Raw genomic sequence first — 24,086 nt, forward strand, 5'->3', positions numbered from 1 at the left:
ATTCTCTAATTTTAAGTAACTGCTATTTACACTCTCCCCTCTCCCTCCTTCCTCCACCCTCATCGTTTTACTAGTTCCACAGTTCTCCACTTTGTTTCTCTTGAGATCACACCTTTCCCCGCCAACAGTGGGCCTGCCATGCGCCGCCCTGCCTGGGGTCTTTGTTGTCGGCCCGCATTGCTCCTGGTCTTTTCTCGCCCCTAGCTCTTCACACACACCCCATACTTTCAGTCTGAAGAAGTGTCCCGTCCCGAAAAGTCACCCATCCCTTTTCTCTAGAGATTCTGCCTGACCCGCCGAGTTACTTCACTTTGTGTCTAACTTTGTTACAAACGAGGGCGTTGCATTCGATCATTTCAAATGCTGGGGATGGGTGGAAAAAGCCAAAGTGTGCCGGAGTTATGGAAAATGCCACTTGTACCTTTGAGTAGGTGGTAGGCTTATGTTTGCCGGTTCATACGTAATCCTTTTTGTCGTAGATTCGGGAACTTGTGCCAGAGTCCCAAGCCTATATGGACTTGCTGGCATTTGAGAGGAAGTTGGACCAGACTATAATGAGGAAACGTCTGGACATCCAAGAAGCATTGAAAAGACCAATAAAGGTAAAGCAAATTGTACAGTCTCAACTATTTGCAGAGCGTCTAAATTTCCCCAAATCTAATTTTTTAAGCATTCTAGCTCCAATATTTGGTTCAAAGATACAGTGTGGAATCATGCTTTCAGCTGACCGAGTCCACGCCGACCAGCGATCACCGTTCACACTAGTTTTACATTATTCCACTTTCACATCAAACACTCTAGGGCCAATTAACCTACAAAACCGCACGTCTCTGTGATGTTGGAGGAAACCGGAGCACCTGGAAAGCCCACGCAGTCACAGAGAGAACGTGCAAACTACACAGCGACAGCACCCGTAGTCAGGATGTAACCTGGGTCTCTGGCACAGTGAGGCAGCAACTCTACCGCTGTGTCACTGTGCAGCTCCAAATCAATTGTCCCAATTAAACCAATTGTCAAAAACTAATATTGAATAGCTTATAAAAATTTATTGACTTTATTATGAAACAAAACAAATTGTGCACAGGCAATAGGAACATCGATTGCAACAGCCGTTCCATACCTTATACAACTCATTTTAATATAATTGTCTTTTGTGTGCTCTTTTAGATTTTGAACTTCTGGTTTCCTCCTTTTCCCCCAAACATATGCCAGTGGTAGTTTATTATGTAGGCACAGTGGCTCAACTTGTAGATTTACTGCCTCACAGCACCAGAGACCCAAGTTCTATCCTGACTACGGATGTATTCCCAACCTCGGGTGCTGTCTTTGTGGAGTTTGTACATTCTCCCTGTGGCCGCATGGGTTTTCTCCGGGCGCTCCTAAAGTTGTGCAGGTTTGTAGGTTAATTGGCTTCTGTAAATTGCCCCGAGTGTGCCAGAGTGAATGAGCAAGAGTGATAGCATAGAGCTAGTGTGAACGGGTGATCAATGGATGGCATGGACTCTGTGGGCCGAAGGGCCTGTTTCCAAGCTGTATCTCTAAACTATGTGAGCTTCATGTGCTATAAATAGGATGCATCAAAATATTACTTAGAATTGGGCTATACAAATGTTTCCTTCAACACTGATCTTTGTAGGGTATTGAAGATCATTTGTGGCTGTATTTCTCAACCGTCACCAAGTATCTGGTTGCAATTTCATTTGCAAATCAATCTGCTTGTGATGGGTGGTGCTACATTTGTGCCCTCTAGGTTAATTCAGCAGCGTTTAATCCACTTTAACAGTGTGGGTAGCCAAGCATATTAATACATTTTTCTCACGTCATTGTTTTGGCAGCCAGGGCAGATAATTAATAAATGGGTCTCCTTCATGGAGCCAAAAGATTGAGGTGTCATTTGAGGAAGAAATATTAACAGTTGGAATAAGCACCACTTTCCAAATACTATTTAAGAGATCGCAGAGTGGTCTGAATTATGCAGTGTTTCCCCACTAACTCATGAAAAGATGTGCTGCCAGTGTGGTACTGAACCATATACTCAATTAAGATCCAAGTTGGAAATCTGAGCTCCTTGCATTGATATTTTAAAAAAAACTGAGGCTGCAAGATATTGACGTTTTGCTAAAAGGAATTGCTGAGGCTTAGTTTAGTTTTTAATTTAGAGATAGCATGAAAACAGGTCCTTCTGCTCACCGAGTCCACACACAGACAGACAGCACTCAAGGTCAGGATCAAACCCGGGTCTGTGGTGCTGCGAATCAGCAGTTCTACCTGCTGCGCCCCTGAGCCGCACTTACTGACCTATTGCAGATAACTGGAACAAGTGTTCGATGATTCACACTCGAGAGGCTTTAAAAAGCTTACTTCATCGTCAGTTTGCTGACCACTATTCAAATTGACTTATCTGTCTTGAGGCGAGGGTCATTTAAATGTGGAATGAGAAAAAGATTTTACTATTTATTCATGTTTTGGATCTGGGCTTCAGTGGCACGACCAGCATTTATTACCCATTCTGAATTGCCCTTGCTGAGATGGCGGTGAGTGGTTGCAGCTCTTCGGATGAAGGTCTTCCTGCCATGCTGTTGGGGAGGGAGCTCCAGTATCTAATTGCGGTGACAATAAAGGAAGGGCAGTATATTTCCAAATCAGGATGGTGAGTGACTTGGATGTGAACCCGCAAGTGGGGGCATTGACATGCGCCTCCTGCTTCTGCCTGTAACTATAATAGAGGTTGTGGGTTTGGGAAGTGCTATTGGAGTAGCCTTAGTGAGTAACTGCTTGGTAATTTGGAGATGGTCACTGGCGGCTGTTTGGTAGTGATAGGCAGGGTGCCAATCGAGTAGGTTTGTTTATTGCAGATGGAGCTGAGTTTCAGGCTTGTTGGAGAAGCACTCATCCATTCTGGTCCTGACATGTGGCTTGAAGCTGGAAAGATTTTAGTGTCAGTAGATGACTTGCTTCCGAGAGGATACTCTGCCTGGGACCTGCTCATGTATTTACCCTTTTAAATCTTTTTATTTATTTATTTTCCAGTCAATACAATAGATTGACCTTACAGTTGTGAAAGTTAAATAGTGTGAAATCATTTAATCAAAAAATAAAACAATATAATCACACGGGATATTTTCTGACCGAAAAAAAAGGTGTAGGCAGAAGCCAAAGCTACCCTTAATACTTAACGAAATATAATTGAAAAAACCCACAAAATCATGTCAGAAGCAGATAAATAAAACATAGAAAGAAACACAAATATAGTCAAGAACCATCATTTTTGTCATTTCTCAGTGCTGATCACATATTTTGTATCTTTCAAATATAATATTTTTGAACATTTTCTTGAATTTACACATATTACTACACTCTTTTAATTCATTGTTGCAGCTATTCCATAAATTGACCCCTTTAACAGTCACACATCTATTTTTCACATTTGTTCTTACCCTCATTTTTTCAAATATATGATTCCCCCGAGTGGATACCTGCTCTCCCTCACTGAAAACAAATCTTGGATACAGTCAGGAAGTGTTCTTTCTTTTGCTCTAAACATTATTTGCAGAGTTTTAAAGTCTACTAGGTCCATAAATTTTAGGGCACATGATTTCACAAATAATGGGTTGGTTGGGTCATTATAACCAGCCTTATTGAGGCTGGTTCTGTTTAGTTTCTGGTCACTACAGATCCTCCAAGATGTTGATTGGGGGACCAGACAATGGGTAATGACATTGGATGACAAAGTCAAGTGATTGAATTTTCTCTTGTTGGAGATAGTCGTTACCCATCACGTTTGTAGCATGAATGTTACCTGCCATTTTGTTGTCTAGGTCTTGTTGAGACATAGAAACATAGAAAATAGATGCAGAAGTAGGCCATTTGGCCCTTCAAGCCAACGCCGCCATTCAATATAATCATGGTTGATCATCTAAAATCAGTACCCCGTTTCTGCTTTTTCCCCATATCCCTTAGCCCTAAGAGCTAAATCTAACTCTCTTGAAAACATCCAGTGAATTGGCCTTCACTATCTTCTGTGGCAGAGAATTCAACAGATTCACAGCTCTCTGGGTGAAAATGGTTTTCCTCATCTCAGTCCTAAATGGCTGACCCCTTATTCTTAAACTGTGACCCCTGGTTCTGGACTCCCCCAACATGGGGAACATGTTTCCTGCATCTAGCTTGTCCAATCCCGTAAGAATTTTATATGTTTCTATAATATCCCCTCTCATCCTTCTAAATTCCAGTGAATACAAGCCCAGTCGACCCATTCTTTCATCATACGTCAGTCCCGCCATCCTGGGAATTAACCTGGTGAACCTATGCTGCACTCCCTCAATAGCAATAATGTCCTTCCTCAAATTAGGAAACCGAAATTGCACACAATACTCCAGGTGCGGTCTCACCAGGGCCCTGTACAACTGCAGTAGGACCTCCTTGTTTCTAAACTCAAATCTTCTCGCAATGAAGGCCAACATGACATTAACTTTCTTCACTGCCTGCTGTACCTGCATGCTTACTTCCAGTGACTGATGTACAAGGACACCAAGATCTCATTGCACGTCCCCTTTTCCTAATCTGACACCATTCAGACAATAACCTGCCTTCCTGTTCTTGCCACCAAAGTGTATAACCTCACATTTATCCACATTATACTGCATCTGCCATGCATCTGCCCACTCACCCAACCTATCCGTCACCCTGCAGACTCATAGCATCCTCATCCTAGCCCATACTGCCACCCAGCTTTGTGTCATCCGCAAACTTGGAGATGTTACATTTAATTCCCTCGTCTAAATCATTAATATATATTGTAAATAACTGGGGTCCCAGCACCGAGCCTTGCGGCACCCCACTAGTCACTGCCTGCCATTCTGAAAAGAACCTGTTAATTCCTCTTCTTTGCTTCCTGTCTGCCAATCAGTTCTTTATCCATGTCAATACCCAACCCCCAATACCATGTGTTCTAATTTTGCACGCTAATCTCTTGTGTGGGAGCTTGTTAAAGACTTTTTGAAAGTCCAGATACACCACATCCACTGGCTCTCCCTTATCTATTCTACTTGTTACATCATCAAAAAATTCCAATAGGTTAGTCAAGCATGATTTCCCCTTTATAAATCTTACCAATGTACGGCTAACTGGTCTATAATTCCTCGTTTTCTCTCTTCCCTCCTTTCTTAAAAAGTGGAGTTATATTGGATCAGTTCCTGTGGACTGGAGGGTAGCCAGAGTTGAGAGAACATTAGAAAATGATCTGCAATGCATCCACAATTTCTAGGGCTACCTCCTTGAGTACTCTGGGATGCAGACCATCAGGCCCTGAGGATTTATCTGCCTTCAGTCCCAACAGTTTACCTAACACCATTTCCTGACTAATGTGGATTCCCTTCTGTTCCTCCCACTAGATCCTCAGTCCCCTGGTATTTCTGGAAGATTGGTTCTGTCTTCACTAAGGAAGACACAAACAAAGTACTCATTTACCTGGTCTGCCATTTCCTTGTTTCCCATTATAAATTCACCTGTCTCTGATTGTAAGGGACCTACATTTGTCTTCACTAATCTTTTCCTTTTTACATATCCAAAGAAGCTTTTAGAGTCCGTTTTTATATTCCCCGCAAGCTTTTGTTCGCACTCTTTTTTCCCCCCTCTTAATTAACCCCCTTTTTTTTCCCCCTCCTCTTGTCTTCCTCTGTTGAGTTCTAAATTTCTCCCAGCTCTCCGGTTTGCTGCTTCCTCTGGCCAATTTATATGCATTTTCCTTGGATTGAACACTATCCTTGATTTTCCTCGTTAGCCACGGTTGAGCCGCCTTCTCCATTTTATTTTTTCCTGACCTGGGTTAATCTTCGTCTCATCTGTCCACAAGACCTTTTTCCAGAACTGTGGTTGCTTTTTGAAGTACTTCGTGGCAAACTGTAACCTGGCCATCCTATTTTTGCGGCTAACCAGTGGTTTGCATCTTGCAGTGTAGCGTCTGTATTTCTGTTCATGAAGTTTTCTGCGGACAGTGGTCATTGACAAATCCACTTCTGAAGAGTGTTTCTGATCTGTCGGACAGGTGTTTGGGGATTTTTCTTTATTATAGAGAGAATTCTTCTGTCATCAGCTGTGGAGGTCTTCCTTGGCCTGCCAGTCTCTGCGATTAGTGAGCTCACCAGTGCTCTCTTTCTTCTTAATGATGTTCCAAACAGTTGATTTTGGTAAGCCTATGGTTTGGCTGATGTCTCTAACAGTTTTATTCTTGTTTCTCAGTCTCGTAATGGCTTCTTTGACTTTCATTGGCACAACTTTGGTCCTCATGTTGATTAATAGCAATAAAAGTTTCCAAAGGTGATGGAAAGACTGGAGGAAAGACTAGGTGCTGAGAGCTCTCTTGTACCTGCATTAAGGAGGCAATTAAACACACCTGAGCAATTACAAACACCTGTGAAGCCATGTGTCCCAAACATTATGGTGCCCTGAAATGGGGGGGGACTATGTATAAACACTGCTGTAATTTCTACATGGTGAAACCAAAATGTATAAAAATGGCCTATCTGACAATGTGCACTTTAACCACATGTGATTTTTTTTCTATTACAAATCTCAAATTGTGGAGTGCAGAGGCAAATAAATAAATGATGGGTCTTTGTCCCAAACATTATGGAGGACAAACTTAATTGCAAACTTTCAATTGAGTTTCTGTTTAAAGCAACCTTTTGCCGGGACAGTCCCCCTGTGTAAAATCGTGGGATACCTTGACATTGAACTAAAACTCCCGATTGTTTTTGCAGCAAAAGAGAAAGCTTCGTATATTTATCTCAAATACTTTCAACCCTGCAAAGCCAGACGCAGAAGATGGTGAAGGGACGGTGGCTTCCTGGGAGCTTCGGGTGGAAGGAAGACTTCTGGAGGATGTGAGATTTGTCTTTCTCTTTCTGCCGCCCTCCAATTCCAACATTTGTGATCTAAAGCTCCGTTTCATGCCATTTCTATGATAATACATCGGTTAAAATTGCATTGTTCCCTAGAGGGGGGTGGGGGCATACGTTTGCTTTTCTGCTTCCTCATATCACAGCACTCTTTGCCTTCCTTAGCAACAGTATAATTAAAAATTCTGTTCACAAACCTTATCAGAAATACACTTGGCTGCACTATCTGCTTGGTGGGTTGGTGTGGTGCTTCAAAGTTCTGCTTGCAGCTTGACCTGCTGTAGGAAGGGATGAAGCAGAATCCAGGGATGATGCTGACGGGGCAGGGTGGCAATTGAAGGAAAATATATTCCTAATTATTAAGAGTTAGAGTGTTAGAATCATACAGCACGGAAGCAGTCCCTTCGGCCCAACTTGCCCATGCTGACCAATATGCCCCATCTGCACTGGTCCCACCTGCCCGTGTTTGGTCCATATTCCTCTACACCTTTCCTCTCCATGTACCCATCCAAATGCCTTTTGAACGCTGTTATTGTACCTGCCTCAACTACCTCCTTTGGCAGCTCATTCCATATGTGTAGCACCCTCTTTGTGAAAAAAGCTAACCCTCGGGTTCCTATTCAATTTTTCCCCTCTCACCTTAAACCTGGTTCTTGTTTCCCCTACTGTGGGTAAAAGACTCTGTGCATGTACCTGATCTATTCCCATAATGATTTATACATCACTATAATGTAAGAAAATAACTGCAGATGCTGGTACAAATCGAAGGTATTTATTCACAAAATGCTGGAGTAACTCAGCAGGTCAGGCAGCATCTCAGGAGAGAAGGAATGGGTGACATTTCGACCCGAGGAATAAAATCCTCGCCTGCTCAACCTCCCCCTATAGCTCAGGCCCTCGAGTCCTGGCAACATTATTGTGTATCTTATTGTGATCCCATCCCCTCATGCATCCCTCTTGCTGGTTGCTTGCCTTGGTGCTCAGCCATAAAAAGGATGCTGATGTGACAGGCTGCAAGCAAACAGTTGGTGGGTAGGTGGTGGGATCACTGGAAAGTGATAAACTGCAAGGTAGTTTGTATCTTCAATTTTGCTCAGTCATCCGTAACTCTATGAAACTGATGAAATTTCTTTGTGCCCGTGCAGTCAGCTGTATCAAAGTATGATGCCACCAAACAGAAACGGAAGTTTTCTTCTTTCTTTAAATCCCTTGTGATTGAGCTGGATAAAGATCTTTATGGACCTGACAATCATCTGGTTGAGGTAAGCAGACTAGAGTCGTGTATAAACTCCCAGTGAATAATTTCCCTGTCTTTTGCCTTTTTTGTTTCAAGTGTACAGCCACCTCGTGTTTTATGCGTGATTGATTTATGTGTTTTGGGAATAATGCACTTGTTTAATTAATGCCAAAGCCTAATTTACCCGCTCATATTTTTGAAATAACATGCTCACGTTTAAGCCTGGCAGCGTCGTTGCATGTGATGCCTGGCAAGGTACTGCATGTGTTTCATTTTGCCATTTTTGGGATGCGTGCTGCTTTTCAAGAATGGAACATGGTCTTCATTTCTTGCCTGTTCATGTCCCTGTCTAAATGCCTCTTAAATGTGAAATGAGAGATGGCTGAACCAAAACATTGATGACATGTTAGTGGCAGCCTCTGAGACCTCTTCTGTGTAGGTCGACTCTTTTTGTAGATATAGAGTACAGCACAGGAACAGGCCCACAATGTATGTGCCGACCATGCCAATTTTAACTAACCTCATTTGCCTGCATGTGGTTATATCTCCATTTCTTGCCTGTTCATGTCCCTGTCTAATGCCTCTTAAATGTCACTGTGTATCTGCGTCCACCACTACTTCTACCAGCATATTCCAGGCAGCTACCACTCTATATCTGTCTCACCGTAAAGACATGCCCTGATCGGTGCTACGAGGGCGAGCTTCTGTGCAAGCTGCAGTTTGCTGGTTGCTTAAGTTCATAAATTCTAGGACCAGAACTAGGCCATTCGGCACATGACATCTACTCTGCCATTCAATCATGGCTGATCTATCGCTCCCTCTCAACCCCATTCCCCTGCCTTCTCCCCATAACCCCTGACACCCGTACGAATCAAGAATCTGTCAATCTCCGCCGTAAAAATGTCCATTGACGTGGCCTCTTTAGCCACCTGTGGCACCAACTGAACTAAAATGGACAGCAACCGAAGAAAGTTTCTGAGTACAAACCTTACCATAACTAGTGAGTGTGATTTGAGTCAGAAGTCAATCTGGCTTGCCAGAGTAGAAGTGAGACTAAATACTGATAGGTGACACAAAAGACCTTGAAACATCAGAAACTAATGGGTTCAAACACTCTAGAAATTGTAATAGTACAGCACATCCTTGATTAAAGCAGGGCATGCACTCAAGCATTTGCAAGGGCTGTGAATGAGAGCGATGACATGCAGTTGAGGTCTGAATCATTCTACTGATGATGTAGTTGACAAATGAACCTGTTGTTCCAGACTACAAAATAACAACTACTCCATTCACTCCATTTAGTGGCACAGGACAGCCACGACCCAAGAGACTGATGGTTTCCAAGTGAAGAGACCAGGAGATGTGAATGTGCGTTGCACAGTCTTGCTGATGCTGGATTACCAGGTAAGCAAAATGCATTGAGTTGAAGACCACCTTTTATCATGTGTTGGAAGGAACTGCAGATGCTGGTTTAAACCGGAGGTAGGCACAAAAAGCTGGAGTAACTCAGCGGGACAGGCAGCATCTCTGGAGAGAAGGAATGGGTGACCTTTCGGGTCGAGACCTTTCTGAAGTAGAAGGGTCTCGACCCGAAACATCGCCATTCCTTCTCCAGAGATGCTGCCTGTCCCGCTGAGTTACTCCAGCTTTTTGTGACCACCTTTTATCATTGCAGGCATAAAAACCCTCGGGTATATTGCCTTAAATATCTGAAGTATCAAGAGGTGGTAAAATATATAAATTGCTCTATGTTTAAAATTATTTATGTTTGGGAAGCCAGTGGCTCAGTTAGTTAAAGGGATTAAGTAGACTGTTATATGGGCTCTTAATTTGACCTCTGATTTGTGCATTGTCGTAGGCTCATTTAAAGAAAATAAGATAGCCAGGGGGGAGCCATAGAGTCATCTAGCGTGGAAACGGGCCATTCGGCCCAACTTGCGCGCACCATCCAACATGTCCCATCTACACTAGTCCCACCTGCCCACTCAAGCCCTGCTTGATTCCTGCTGGAAGTGCAGTTGTGGGCCATAAGGGAAAACAGGATCAGGTTTTCGGTGCTAGTTCAAGTCATCGCCAGCTCTTTCCAGTCCAATCCATTGTCCCTTTTGTATTCATTTATAGAACGTGGGCACTGTTGGCATCACTGGTTGCCTGTGAGGAAGCAGCAGGTGAGCCTTTGCCTTGAACCACTGCAGTCCTTAGTTTTAGTTTTAGAGATACAGCGCGGAAACAGCTCCTTTGGCCAACCGCGTCCGCACCAACCAGAGATTCCCACACACTGGTGCTATCGTACACGGGAGCTTATTAACCTTCAAACCTGCACGTCTTTGGAGTGTGGGAGGAAATCGGAGCACCCGGACAAAACCTACACGGTCACAAGGAGAACGTACAAACTCCACACAGACAGCACCCGTAGTCAGGATCAAACCCTGGTCTCTGGCGCTGTGAGGCAGCAACTCTACCGCTGCCCCACCGTGTGTTGCCCTTTTTCTAATATTCTGCCACTGCTTGCTGTGTTAGCTTACACACGAGTCAATGGGCAATGTAAGATGTGGTAAATCACCAATCTGCATGAAACCAGGATGAGTAAAGACTTTGACAACAAGAGAACATTGCAGCTAAAAAAAAGACTGCTGAAGGAATTCAGTGGTTGACCCGCTGAATCCCTCCACTGGTCCACAGCACCAGTGGAGGGAAATGGACAGATGAAAATTGGAGATCACAGTTTGAAGTGTAGATAGAGAGCAGCCCGACTACTGATAGCCATGATGGACACAAAATGCTGGAGTAACTCAGTGGGTCAGACAGCGTCTCTGGAGAAAAGGAACAGGTGACGGTTTCGGGTCGAGACCCTTTTTCAGACTTCAGTCTAAAGAAGGGTCTTGACCCAAAATGTCACCTCTTTTCTCCAGCGATGCTGTCTGACCCGATGAGTTACTCCAGCATTTTGTGTCTATCTTCAGTTTAAACCGGCATCTGCAAGTTCTTCCCACTGATAGCCGTGCCCCGGCTAAAATTTCAGGTACCACTAAATCTGTGAATGCTTTAGAATCTATCAATATTGCGCTTTTGTTTACAGTCGGCCCTTTTGAGCAAACCTTGTTGACTTTTGGGCAAGGTTCGGGGCTCTGTTCTCCTTTCGATTATCATTTGACCTTTCCCAGATAGTCTCTAAAAAGGAGAAACCGTTAGTAAAAGTCCCAAATCCGCAGTGTGAAACGCCTCCAAGGTTGAAGGGACAGAGATGAATTAGTAAACAGGAGACCTCTGCCGGTAGCACTTCATCATCGTACCCCTTGCTGCGAAGGCTGCTCTGGCCAGGCAGTAAGCAGCAGCGAGATGTTATGTGCTACCTCAGAACGAACACCTTATTGAGAATTACCAGACATCATTGGCTATCTGGGCCAATTCTGAACCTTTTCTCCATTTTTAAATTGCACATTCGGTTATTACATCGATTTGTTTTTGCAATCTTTGGACAGTGGCTGTGACTTGAATTGTAGTCTCATTCAGCCTCATGGTGGCAGCAAATGCATGATCTTCAGATCACAGTATCCTGTCTGTTAGAAAAACCTGTATTTGAGGTGGATCAGATGCTTGCAAGGCATTGAAGGAGTCGGAGTCGTACAGCATGGAAACAGGCCCTTCGCCCCAATGTGCCCACACCGGCCAACATGTCCCAGCTGCACTAGTTCCACCTGCCTGCCTTTGGTCCATATCCCACTAAATCTGCCCCATCTATGTACCTAAGAACTGTTTCTTAAATGTTGCGATGGACCCAGCCTCAACTACCTCCTCCAGCAGCTCGTTCTACACACCTACCGCGCTTTGCGTGAAAAGGTTGCCCCTATTAAATCTTTTCCCCCTCACCTCAAACCTATGTCCTCTGGTTCTCAATCCCCCTACTCTGTGCATCTACCCGATTCTTTCCCCTCATGATTTTGTACACCTCTACAAGATCACCTCTACAAATCCTTCTGCGCTCCAAGGAATAGAGTCCCAGCCTGCTCAACCTCTCCCTTTTGCTCAGGCCCTCTAGCGTTCCCAATGTTGGGGGAGTCCAGAACAAGGGGCCACAGTTTAAGAATATGGGCTAGGCCATTTAGAACGGAGATAAGGAAAAACATTTTCAGTCAGAGAGTTATGAATCTGTGGAATTCTCTGCCTCAGAAGGCAGTGGAGGCCAATTCTCTGAATGCTTTCAAGAGAGAGCTAGATAGAGCTCTTAAGGATAGCGGAGTCAGGGGGTATGGGGAGAAGGCAGGAACGGGGTACTGATTGAGAATGATCAGCCATGATCACATTGAATTGTGGTCCTGGCTCGAAGGGCCGAATGGCCTACTCCTGCATCTATTGTCTATTGTCTAATCTGCATCTTTTCCAGCTTGACAATATGTTTCCTATAACATGGTGCCCAAAACTGAACACACTGCTCGTGTGGGTTTTGTGCTGAATATGCATAGTGATTTATTTCTCTTTTTTTGCAGCCACCCCAGTTTAAACTGGATCCTCGATTGGCACGCTTGCTGGGCATACACACTCAGACTCGGCCTGTTATCATCCAGGCTCTCTGGCAGTACATTAAAACCCACAAGCTGCAGGATTCCCACGAGCGCGAGTTCATCAACTGTGACAAGTACCTCCAGCAGGTAATTCTTGGCATGCGTGTTGCCCATAGGTGAATAAATGATCTAGACATTGTTTGACCGTCAGTGATACCGCATGCAGCTTCCACATTAGTTTGTTGAAGGAAGGTTTGACAGTTCTCTTCATAAGTTCATCAGTAATAGGAGCAGAAATTGCCTAATCGGCCCATCTATTCTACTTTGCCATTCAATCATGGCTGATCTGTCCCTCAACCCCATTCTCCTGCCTTCTCCCCATAACCTTTTGACACCCAGGTGTTCAGTTCTGGGCACCGACTCTGGGCAAGAGATTCTGTGCATCTACCCAATCTATTTCATTTTGGGGCGTCTAACAGGGGCAGGACCTACACAGTAAATGGTAGGCCTCTGGGGAGTGTTGAGCAGAGGGATCGAGGAGTACAGGTGCATGGTTCCTTGAAGGTCGAGTCGCAGGTAGATAAGGTGGTCAAAAAGGCTTTTGGCACATTGGCCTTCATCAGTCAGAGTATTGAGTATAGAAGTTGGGAGGTCAAGTTGCAGTTGTATAAGATGTTGGTGGGACTGCATTTAGAATATTGTGTTCAGTTCTGGGCACCGTGTTATGGGAAAGATTGTCAAGCCTGAAAGGGTTCAGAAAAGATTTATGAGGATGTTGCCTGGACTAGAGGGTGTGAGCTATAGGGAGAGGTTGAGTAGGCTGGGTCTCTATTCCTTAGAGCGCAGGAGGATGAGGGGTGATCTTATAGAGGTGTACAAAATCATGAGAGGAATAGATCAGGTCGATGCACCGTCTCTTGCCCAGAGTGGGGGAATCGAGGACCAGAGGACATAGGTTCAAAGTGAAGGGGAAAAGATTAATAGGAATCCGAGGAGAAACATTTCCCCACAGAGGGTGGTGGGTGTATGGAACAAGCAGCCAGAGAAGGTAGTTGAGGCAGGGACTATCTCAACGTGTAAGAAACAAATAGGACATACATAGATAGGACAGGTTTGGAGGGATATGGGCCAAACACTGGCTGGTGGGACTAGTATAGCTGGGACATGTTGTCCTTCTAAACTTCAGTGAGTACAGGCCCAGTGCCATCAAACACTTGTCATACGACCTGATTTATAGTTGGTAACACAGGGACTTGTAGCGTTTGGGAGCTGCTGAAGTGTGTGCTGTTAATCCCCCTGTATCTGGTTATAGATGTCAAGAGATGTTCTGATTTGAAATGTGTTCAATTATACTCATCTCCAAGTGAATGATTTCAAGCAAGATAGACTGCCAAATGTATCATACAAGCACCATAGGACACAGATGTTTGGCAGCTCAGATGCCCAAGCACGTGGGCCTGTTATACCTTGGCTGTAGTTTATATTCCCGTGCAGTAAACCATAATTTTTTTCCCACATAGAGTAAAAACAGGGTTTTTGGTTTTAACTAGTGCTAAGTGATGCTATTATAAATGTCTATTGTTACTCATGTGGCATTCTGCAAAAAAAAGTCCATTCAGTTTTTATCGTATTGATCACAATTCTGCTTATACCTTTGTGGTCTTGCCTCAAGGCAGGCATACGGTAAAAAAAAGAGGTATTCATTACTTGTCTGCATTTCCTACAAAGTTGCTATTAGATGTCCGTTGCTGTTTTAAGAGGTGGAGGTTTGTAGAACTGTAAGAATCTGCTGTCAGAATCGGGTGGTGCAGTGGTAGTCACTACCTTAGAACGCAGGACACCCAGGATCGAACCTGGCACCTAGGTGCTGTCTGTGGAGTTTGCACGTTCTCTCTGTCTGTGGAGTTTGCACGTTCTCTCTGTGACCATGTGGATTTTCCGCAGGGCCTCCAGTTTCCACCCACATCGCAAAGATGTGCAAAGGTTAATTGATTTCTGTAAAGTTTCCCCTCGTGTGTAGGATAGAACTTGCGTAGGTCAGCGTGGACCCGGTGGGCCGAAGGGCCTGTTTCCAAGCTCTAAAATGAGATCAATGTGTCTACTCCTCTGTCTTTTCCCTGCAGTTCTTCTTCTTTCCAAGTGACATTCATGAGATGGATATGAAGATGATGGTCCTAATGGTTTAGGGCATCATTGTTTTTTACAAAATGGTCATCGGACGGCTCATGCTGAAATGTAAAATGAGTTCCCACATCCAATACAATACTGAAATGCTTGAAACAATTAATTACCATTCTCTCTTACTACCATTTTTGCTCAAGTTATCTGAATCTGAAATTGCACTTAAATCTCAGATCGTGTTCAAGTATAGCCTGCTCGTTAGTTTGTGTAGAGAAAAATTACCCATGTGGGGCAAAATACCATTAACAACTCCAAATCATTTTTCCTATTACATTATAACTGGTCAAAGTTGTTAACTGTTTATATCAGCATCGGAGAATTGCAGGTATAAAAGGGAACAATAACCAGGGTTGATCAAATGATTGCTTTTGTGGCCTAAATTGTGCCGCCTTTATGTTCTCTTGCATAAGAGATGTCCCTTCCGCTTGCTGGAGTGGTACTCTTGGATAGTAGGAAGGAACTGCAGATGCTGGTTTATGCCAAAGATAGACACAAAGTGCTGGAGTAACTCAGTGGGTCAGGCAGCATCTCTGGGGTCTGAAGAAGGGTTTTGACCCGAAATGCCACCTCGTGGCGGCTCCCAAGGGTCGGGCCATACCACTATCGACCCCTCGGCACGGGAATGGACCGGTCCGGGGGGCACCCCTTTGCTACGGATATAAAGGATGAGGTTTTGGGCGCAAAGTCATTCCAGCAGACTTGACCGGTCTGATAACTGTAATAAAACCAAACCTCCCGAAATACCCGGCTCCTCGCCTTTATTTCGGGCCCCTTTCGACGCGCCACATTGGTGACCCCGAACAGTTCTGGGAAGCGGGGGCCCATCCTCACCGCTGCAAACGGGAGCCACATTCGTACTTATGGCGTCCGCACAGTTCACATCGTTTTCGGCGCCAGTCATTTCACGTGGCAGATCACGATCGCTGACGTCTCCCAGCCGTTGCTCGGGGCTGACTTTCTGTGGGCTCATTCTCTCCTGGTGGACGTCAGGCAGCGGCGCGTTGGTCCACGCCGCCACGACGGAGCCCATTGCGTTGCGTCTGAATGAGCCCGTTGTACGCCCGCTGTCGTCCGTGGACTCCCATTTCGCTCGGGTTCTGGCAGAATTCCCAGACATTATGGCCCCGCAATTCCGGTCGTCGACCCCCAAGCACGGGGTGGTCCATTATATAATAACTACCGGCCCACCCCTCCACGCACGAGTACGCCGACTGCCGCCGGATAAACTACGCCTGGCACGGCAGGAGTTCCGCACGATGGAGTCCTTGGGGATCGTCCGCCCTTCCAACAGCCCATGGGTGTCCCCACTCCACATGGTCCCCAAGGCAAACGGTGGCTGGAGACCTTGCGGGGATTATCGGCGGCTGAATGTCGCTACCGCCGCGGACCGATACCCTGTGCCCCACATCCAGGACTTCAACGCCCATTTGGCCGGTGCTGCAATCTTCTTGAAAGTGGATCTGGTGCGAGGCTATAACCAGATCCCGGTCCACCCGGAGGATGTGCCCAAGACTGCAATCATCACGCCGTTTGGACTGTACGAGTTCATACGGATGCCGTTCGGCCTAAAGAACGCCGCGCAGGCATTCCAACGGTTGGTGGACGGTGTGTGTCGTGGGCTGGATTTCCTGTTCGTCTACCTCGACGACATCTTGGTAGCCAGCCGCTCGTGGCAGGAGCACTGTGCCCACCTCCGGCAGCTCTTTCAGCAGCTCAGCGAGTACGGCTTGGCAATCAACCTCGCCAAGTGCCGCTTTGGCGTGGCCACGGTTGACTTCCTCGGCCACCGTGTGTCTTCGCAGGGCGCGGTTCCCCTGCCGGACAAAGTCGACGCCATCCGCCGGTTTCCCCGTCCATCCTCGGTGCGTGGCCTGCAGGAGTTTGTTGGCGTGGTGGCATGGTGGCGTTTTATCACCGGTTCCTGTCATCCGCAGCCCACATCATGCGGCCGCTATACGAGCTGCTGGCGGGGAAGCGTAAGGACGTCGTGTGGACCGACGAGGCGGTAACAGCCTTCGAAGGTGTGAAGGGGGCCCTGGCTCGGGCTATGCTGCTGGTTCACCCACGGGAGGATGCCCCGACAGCCCTTACGGTGGACGCCTCAGAGTCGGTGATTGGTGCCGTACTGGAGCAACTGACGAGCGGGGGTTGGCGCCCCCTGGCCTTCTTCAGCCGGCACCTCGACAACGCCCAGAGGAAATACAGCGCATTTGACCGCGAGCTCCTAGCTCTGTACCTGGCGGTGCGCCACTTCCGCTATTTCCTGGAGGGCCACCCGTTCACCGCGTACACGGACCACAAGCTGCTCACGTTCGCCCTGGCAAAGGTTTCCGACCCGTGGTCCGCCCGACAGCAGCGCCAGTTGGCGTATTTTTCTGAGTACACCACCTCGATTCGCTTCGTCGAGGGGAAGTAAAACCGGGTGGCCGACGCGTTGTCTCGCCCCGCCGTCAATGCCGTTTTAGAAGTGGCGCCCGGCATTGATTATTCTGCCCTGGCGAAGGCCCAGCTAATGGACGGGGAGATGTCCGCCTACCGGACTGCCATCTCTGGCCTCCGCCTTGAGGATGTCCCCCTCGGCCCCGGAGGAGCGACGATACTGTGCGATGTGTCGGCAGGTCAGCCGTGCCCCAACGTCCCTGCCGCGTGGCGCCGGAGGGTGTTCGACGTGGTCCACGGGCTGGCTCACCCATCCATCCGGGCGACGACCGCACTGGCAGCTGCGCGGTTCATGTGGCACGGTCTGCGCAAGCAGGTTGGCCACTGGGCCCGCACCTGCATTCCGTGCCAGACGGCAAAGATCCAACACCACGTCCGGGCGCCACTCCAGGAGATCGGTCTACCCCGCCGGCGTTTGGACCACCTGCACGTGGACATTGTGGGCCCTCTCCCGCCATCCCGGGGCATCACCCACCTCCTCACGGTGGTGGACCGCTTCACACGGTGGCCGGAGGCCATACCGCTGGCCGACACAGCCACAGCTACATGCGCTCGTGCGTTGGCTGCGCACTGGATCGCTCGCTTTGGGGTGCCGGTGGTCATCTCGTCGGACCGGGGGCCACAGTTCACCTCTAAGCTGTGGGCGGCCATGGCTAACCTGTTGGGTGTGCGGCTGCACCACACCACGGCCTATCACCCGCAGGTAAACGGCCTGGTGGAGAGGTTCCACCGGCAGCTGAAGACAACGCTGAAGGCGTGACTCTCCGGCCCCGACTGGATGGACGAGCTACCATGGGCATCCGGACTGCGCCCAAGGAGGACCTGGCCTCATCTTCAGCGGAGCTCGTATACGGGTCACCGCTCACGGTGCCCGGGGAGTTCGTGCCCTCGTTGCCGGGGCGAGAGGAACCGCCCTCGTCCACCCTACAGCGCCTTCGAGAGCGAGTTGGCCAGCTCGCACCGGTGCCGACGTCCCACCATGGGACATTCCGCCCGCACGTGCCATCGGCTCTCCGGGACTGCGCCTATGTGTTCCTGCGCCATGACGCCCACCAGACGCCACTCCAGAGGCTGTATGAGGGCCCGTAGCACGGACAGACAACCTTTGTCTTGGACATGGGGGGCCGGCCGGAGGCCCTGTCAATTGACCGCTTGAAGCCGGCCCACTTAGACATCGACTTAGGTTGCCCAGCCTCGGCCACGAGGTCGCTCTCCTTTGCGGGTCCCACCACCTGTCCCTCCAACTGTGCCTCCACCGGCCCCTCTGTCGGCCGATTTCCGTACGCGGTCCGGTCGGGTTGTGCAACCACCAGTGCGTTTCGTGCCTCCGGTTCTGGGGGGGGTCCTGTGGCGGCTCCCAAGCGTCGGGCCATACCACTACCGACCCCTCGGCACGGGAATGGACCACCGGTCCAGGGGGGCGACCCTTTGCTACGGATATAAAGGACAAGGTTTTGGCCGCGAAGTCATTCCAGCAGACTTGACCGGTCTGATAACTGTAATAAAACCAAACCTCCCGAAATACCCGGCTCCTCGCCTTTATTTCGGGCCTCTTTCGACGCGCCACAACCTATTCCTTTTCTTCGGGGATGCTGCCTGAGTTACTCCAGCACTTTGTGCCTATCTTGGTACCCTGGCTTTAGTGTTCACCATTACTAATTTGCTTGGCGACACAAGGAACTAGATGCTGGAATCCTGAGTAAAGCACAGGGTGCTGGAGTAACTCGGCATGTCAAGCGGCACCTGTGGAAGGAACAGGCAGGCGCCCTTTTGGGTCGGGACCCTTCTTCAAACTGATTGTGGTTGGGAGGGGGAAAACTGGGGAAGAGGTGGGGGCGGCACAAAGCCTGGCACTGTTGAGGGTGGATACGGGTGATGGAGGGAGGGAGGGGTTGGTTGGCAGACAGCTGGACAACGGCTTGACTTGAAAAGGAGGAAAAAGGGTGTCAGATAAGGATAGCAGAGGAGTGAAATGTAAAGTCAGAACGAGGGATATAGGTGCAAGGGGATGGGGAGAAAGAGGGGACGGATAGTGGGGGAAATGTGTGCACATGTGGGGGCATGGTGGTTGGTTGTTCCTTAAAGTTGGAGAATTCAATGATCATGCAATTTGGCTGTAAGCCACCCAATATGTGGTGTGCTTCCTCTAGTTTGTGTGTGACCTCACTGTGGCATCTGCTTTACACAAATGAGCTGCAAAGATATCCACTGAGTAATATGGATTGCTATTTTCCAGTGCTTTTCCCCCCCATCATCCAGCATTGGAACCCATGCCTTCACGCCTTCAATGTTCTTGGTCACTTATTCTGCAATTCCCTTCAACTCCTTTTCCCATGTGACTTACTTTTCTCCTTTATTGCACCCACCCCTCCGACTGAACCTTTGGCTAATATCACCTTTTGCTTCATTCACTTTTGCCTTTGTTGGCTGGTGAACTAGTTGGAACTGAGATTTTAGTTTAGAGATAAAACGCGGAAACTGGCCCTTTGGCCCACCGAGTCCACGCCAACCCCGCACATTAACACTATCCTACACACACTAGGGACAATTTACATTTATACCAAGCCAATTAACCTACAAACCTGCACGTCTTTGGAGGTTTGTAGGTTAATTGACTTGGTGTAATTGTAAATTGTCCCTGGTGTGTGCAGGGTAGTGTTAGTGTGCGGGGATCACTGGTCGGCTAAACTAAAGTCCAGTAAAATCCGATTAACGATAGTCAAGAGTCTCCAATGAGGTAGATGGGAGGTCAGGCTCTAGCTGATGAGAGGGCCGTTAAGTTCCCTGATAACTGCTGCGTAGAAACTGTTCCTGAATCTGAAACGTCTGTACCTCCTGACTGATGAGAGAGGGGAGAAGAGGGAGAAAACGTAATCTTGACGTTGCTGTCAATGACACCTGCCAATAGCTGTGGAGATGGGCGGTTTGGTTGACGTTTTCCTGTGATATCAGTTGGTCTTGAGTGCCAAATGGAATTTGGATTTTCTGTTTTTTTACAAATTGGAAAAGTGATATTGCAGGTTTTATTTGAAGATAGGATCCTTTGCACATTGAATGTGCCTCTTTGATTGCAGATCTTTGAGTGTCAGCGAATGAAGTTCTCAGAAATCCCTCAAAGACTGCATGCTCTGCTGATGCCCCCCGAGCCAATCATCATCAACCACATTATCAGGTGAGTGTTGCCAACATCGAACCTGCCGAGAAGGAATTCAAACTTCATATCATTTTGAACTTTGTAAAAGTTAGTTTAGTTTATTGTCACGTGTACCGAGGTACAGTGAAAAGCTTTTGTTGCGTGCTAACCAGTCAGCGGAAAGACAATACACGATTACAATCGAGCCGTCCACAGTGTACAGATATAGGATAATGGAGTAAGAAATGTTGCCGTAGGAATGGAGATGTTGCTGTACTGCCGGAGACCTAGGTTTTATCCTGACTGGGTGCTGCCTGTACCGAGTTTGCACGTTCTCCCTGTGACCTGCGTGGGCTTTCTCCGAGATCTTCGGTTTCCTCCCACACTCCAAAGACGTGCAGGTTTGTAGGCTAATTGCCTTGGTAAATGTAAAAATTGTCCCTAGGATAGCGTTAGTGTGCGGGGATCGCTGGTCGGCGCGGACCCGGTGGGCCGAAGGGCCTGTTTCCGCGCTGTATCTCTAAACTAGACTAAATGTAAGAGTGTGGGGCGATTGCAATATGTGTTTGTAGATCTGCTTCTGTGGCTGGCACGCAAATAGTCGCCTGGGTTGGGCGCCATCTTGGAAGCCCACAATTCTAGAAATACTTAGCAGGTTATTCAATGTCTAGCGATCAACCCCTACACGCTAACTAACACCATCCTACACACGAGAGCCAATTTACCATTTTTTACCAAAGCCAATTAGCATACAAACCTGCACGTCTTTGAAGTGTGGAAGGAAATCGGAGAACCCGGAGAAAACCCACGCGGTTACGGGGAGAACGTACAAACTCTGTACAGACAGCACCCGTGGTCAGGATCAACCCCAACTCAAGCACTCTTATCCTTTACAATGCTAACATGTAATGGATCCGTAGGACCAATTGGCTTCACCCTCCTGACCCACGCCATGTGGCAAGGCATCAATCCCTACTGAGGCCGTGGCCTTGAATGTCTGAATGGCCTTCGAGAGGAGGCAAGGCTGGCAAAGGGTGTTGAAGAGTTTTAAATAGAAACATAGAAAATAGGTGCAGGAGGAGGCCATTCGGCCCTTCGAGCTAGCACCGCCATTCATTGTGATCCTGGCTGATCATCCACAATCAATACCCCGTGCCTGCCTTCTCCCCATACCCCTTGATTCCACTAGGCCCTAGAGCTCTATATAACTCTCTCTTAAATCCATCCAGTGATTTGATCTCCACTGCCCTCTGTGGCAGAGAATTCCACAAATTCACAACTCTCTGGGTGAAAAAGTTCCTTCTCACCTCAGTTTTAAATGGCCTCCACATCGGGAACATTTTTCCTGCATCTAGCTTGTCCAGTCCTTTTATAATTTTATATGTCTCTATAAGATTCCCTCTTATCCTTCTAAACTCCAGTGAATACAAATATTTGACGTGATTTGGTATAATTGCGTGCACACACACACACACACACACCCCCCCCCCCCTCCCCATATTGGGTTTAGGTTTACTATTGTCACATGTACTGAGGTACAGTGAAAAGCTTTGTTTTGCATGCTAACCGAACAGTTCAGATAGTATATATAAACACAATCAAGTCAGACTCAAGTACAACAGGTAGAACAAAGGGGGAGATACAGAGTGCAGAATATAGCTCTCAGCAGTGTAGTGCACCAGTTCCACAGACAAAGTCCAATGTCCACAATGGGGTAGAGGTGAATCGGACAGTACCCTGGCTTATGGAAGGGTCGTTCAGAAGCCTGATCACAGAGGGGAAGAAGCTGTTCCTGAGTCTGGTGGTGCGCGCCAGGAAGCGAGCGGGTAAGATCATCTCTGACCCCTCTCACCCTGGCCACAAACTCTTTGAAGCACTTCCCTCTGGAAGGCGACTCCGGACTGTCAAAGCCGCCACAACCAGACACAAAAACAACTTTTTTCCACGAGCAGTGGCTCTCCGCAACCAAAAGTCTGTAGCCTCCTTTTGCTCTGGTATTTTATTTCATTCTTCACATGTTTAAATTATAATGTTTAATTTTTAACTATCTACTGTATATTGTGTTATTACTTGCGAGCAAAGCACCAAGGCAAATTCCTTGTATGTATACATACTTGGCTAATAAAATTTATTCAATTCAATTTACTTCAATCCGTTCACTCGATTTGACCCAATTTAAAGGTAGCTGATGTGCATATAATTCTTGTCCCCTCGTATAAACCTTTCCTTCCAATGTTTCAGTGTGGACCCAAATGATCAGAAGAAGACTGCTTGTTATGATATTGATGTAGAGGTGGATGACACGCTGAAGACTCAGATGAATTCCTTTCTCCTCTCTACTGCGAGCCAGCAGGAGATTGCTGCTCTGGATAATAAGGTTAGCTGGGAACCTTCGATAACGAAGGGTACATTTGTGGTTCCGGGCAAACGGCTTAAATCTCAGCAGAGGAAATCCAGTGTGATCACTTAAATACTGTGTTTAGTTTAATTTAGAGGTACAGCGCGGAAACAGGCCCTTCGGCCCACCGAGTCCGCACCGACCAGCGATCCCCGCACATTAACACTGTCCTACACACACTAGGGACAATTTACAATTATACCAAGCCAATTAATCTGCAAACCTGTACGTCTTTGGAGCGTGGGAGGGAACCGGAGCACCTGGAGAAACCCCATGCAGGTCACGGGGAGAACGTACAAACTCCGTACAGACAGCGTCCGTAGTCAGGATCGAACCCGGGTCCCTGGCGCTGTGAGGCAGCAATTCTGCCCCTGTGGTTCAATGGTACTTTATTGCCACATGTACCTAGGTACAGTGACATTCTTTTTGTTTGCCTTATTCAGGTGAGATGGTCATTATTGATTAAGCTCTTAAATATACCCAGTCTGGAGATTGTAGGTTCTTGAGTGTTTCCATAGGGTTTGCATTGTTTAAAATAATGCGGATTAATATTTGCTCCAAAGAAAGAGTGGTCTATTTTTTACTTATCATACTGAATAACATGCAACTATGATATCATCTCAATAACTTCCATAGACTGGTTGAACAGTGTATTTTTTTTGTCAGTTGCTAAATGAAATCTTAATGTTACGTTTTCCCAGAGGGTAGACTTCTGTGAAGCTTCCATATTTAAACTGAATAATTGTGCTGAGACACAAAGTCCTGAAGTAACTCAGCAGGTTCGGCAGCATCTCTGGAGGGAAAGGGCAGGTGACGTTTTGGGTCAGGACCCTTCTTCAGACCTTTTCTCCAGAAATGCTGCCAAACACGCTGAAGTTACTCCAGCACTTTGTGTCTATGTTTGGTATAAACCAGTGTCTGTAGTTCTTTGTTTCTACATACTGAATAATCTTGATGTTTTACTCTCACAGATTCATGAAACAATAGAGACTATTAACCAGCTGAAGACACAGAGAGAGTTCATGCTGAGTTTTGCCAGAGATCCACAGGGCTTTATCAATGACTGGCTGCAGTCGCAGTGTCGTGACCTGAAGGTATGTATTTTATCCACTGCATCCATGTTGAGTTCCTCTTCAGGCTGGATATTTTAAACATATTTTGTACTGGATTGTGGAAAATAATTTGCAAAAGATAAGAATATGCTACCAAGTTTCAGCATGCAGTATTGAAAGTTCCTTATTACTTACAATTGGTATTTATTGTGTGGCGATGAATTTAAAAAGCATCAGGTGGCACG

General features: G+C 47.0%; 1 protein-coding gene across 5 annotated transcripts in view; it reads left to right on the forward strand.

Annotated features, from left to right (window-relative positions):
• Window positions 1-24,086, forward strand: part of LOC144611918 (SWI/SNF-related matrix-associated actin-dependent regulator of chromatin subfamily D member 1) — an 89,917-nt gene that overhangs the window by 12,708 nt on the left and 53,123 nt on the right. For all 5 annotated transcript variants that reach the window (XR_013549595.1, XR_013549596.1, XM_078431245.1 and 2 more), the window contains exons 4-11: window positions 480-602; window positions 6,762-6,884; window positions 8,045-8,161; window positions 9,439-9,540; window positions 12,624-12,785; window positions 20,333-20,430; window positions 22,633-22,768; window positions 23,761-23,883. Coding sequence is in view for 3 of the 5 variants with exons in the window: in XM_078431245.1 (XP_078287371.1) it covers window positions 480-602; window positions 6,762-6,884; window positions 8,045-8,161; window positions 9,439-9,540; window positions 12,624-12,785; window positions 20,333-20,430; window positions 22,633-22,768; window positions 23,761-23,883 (984 nt within the window). In the remaining 2 variants the exon portion in view is untranslated. The remainder of the gene's footprint in view (window positions 1-479; window positions 603-6,761; window positions 6,885-8,044; window positions 8,162-9,438; window positions 9,541-12,623; window positions 12,786-20,332; window positions 20,431-22,632; window positions 22,769-23,760; window positions 23,884-24,086) is intronic.

Source organism: Rhinoraja longicauda, chromosome 42, assembly GCF_053455715.1.
Source record: "Rhinoraja longicauda isolate Sanriku21f chromosome 42, sRhiLon1.1, whole genome shotgun sequence".
NCBI classification, from domain to species: domain Eukaryota; kingdom Metazoa; phylum Chordata; class Chondrichthyes; order Rajiformes; family Arhynchobatidae; genus Rhinoraja; species Rhinoraja longicauda.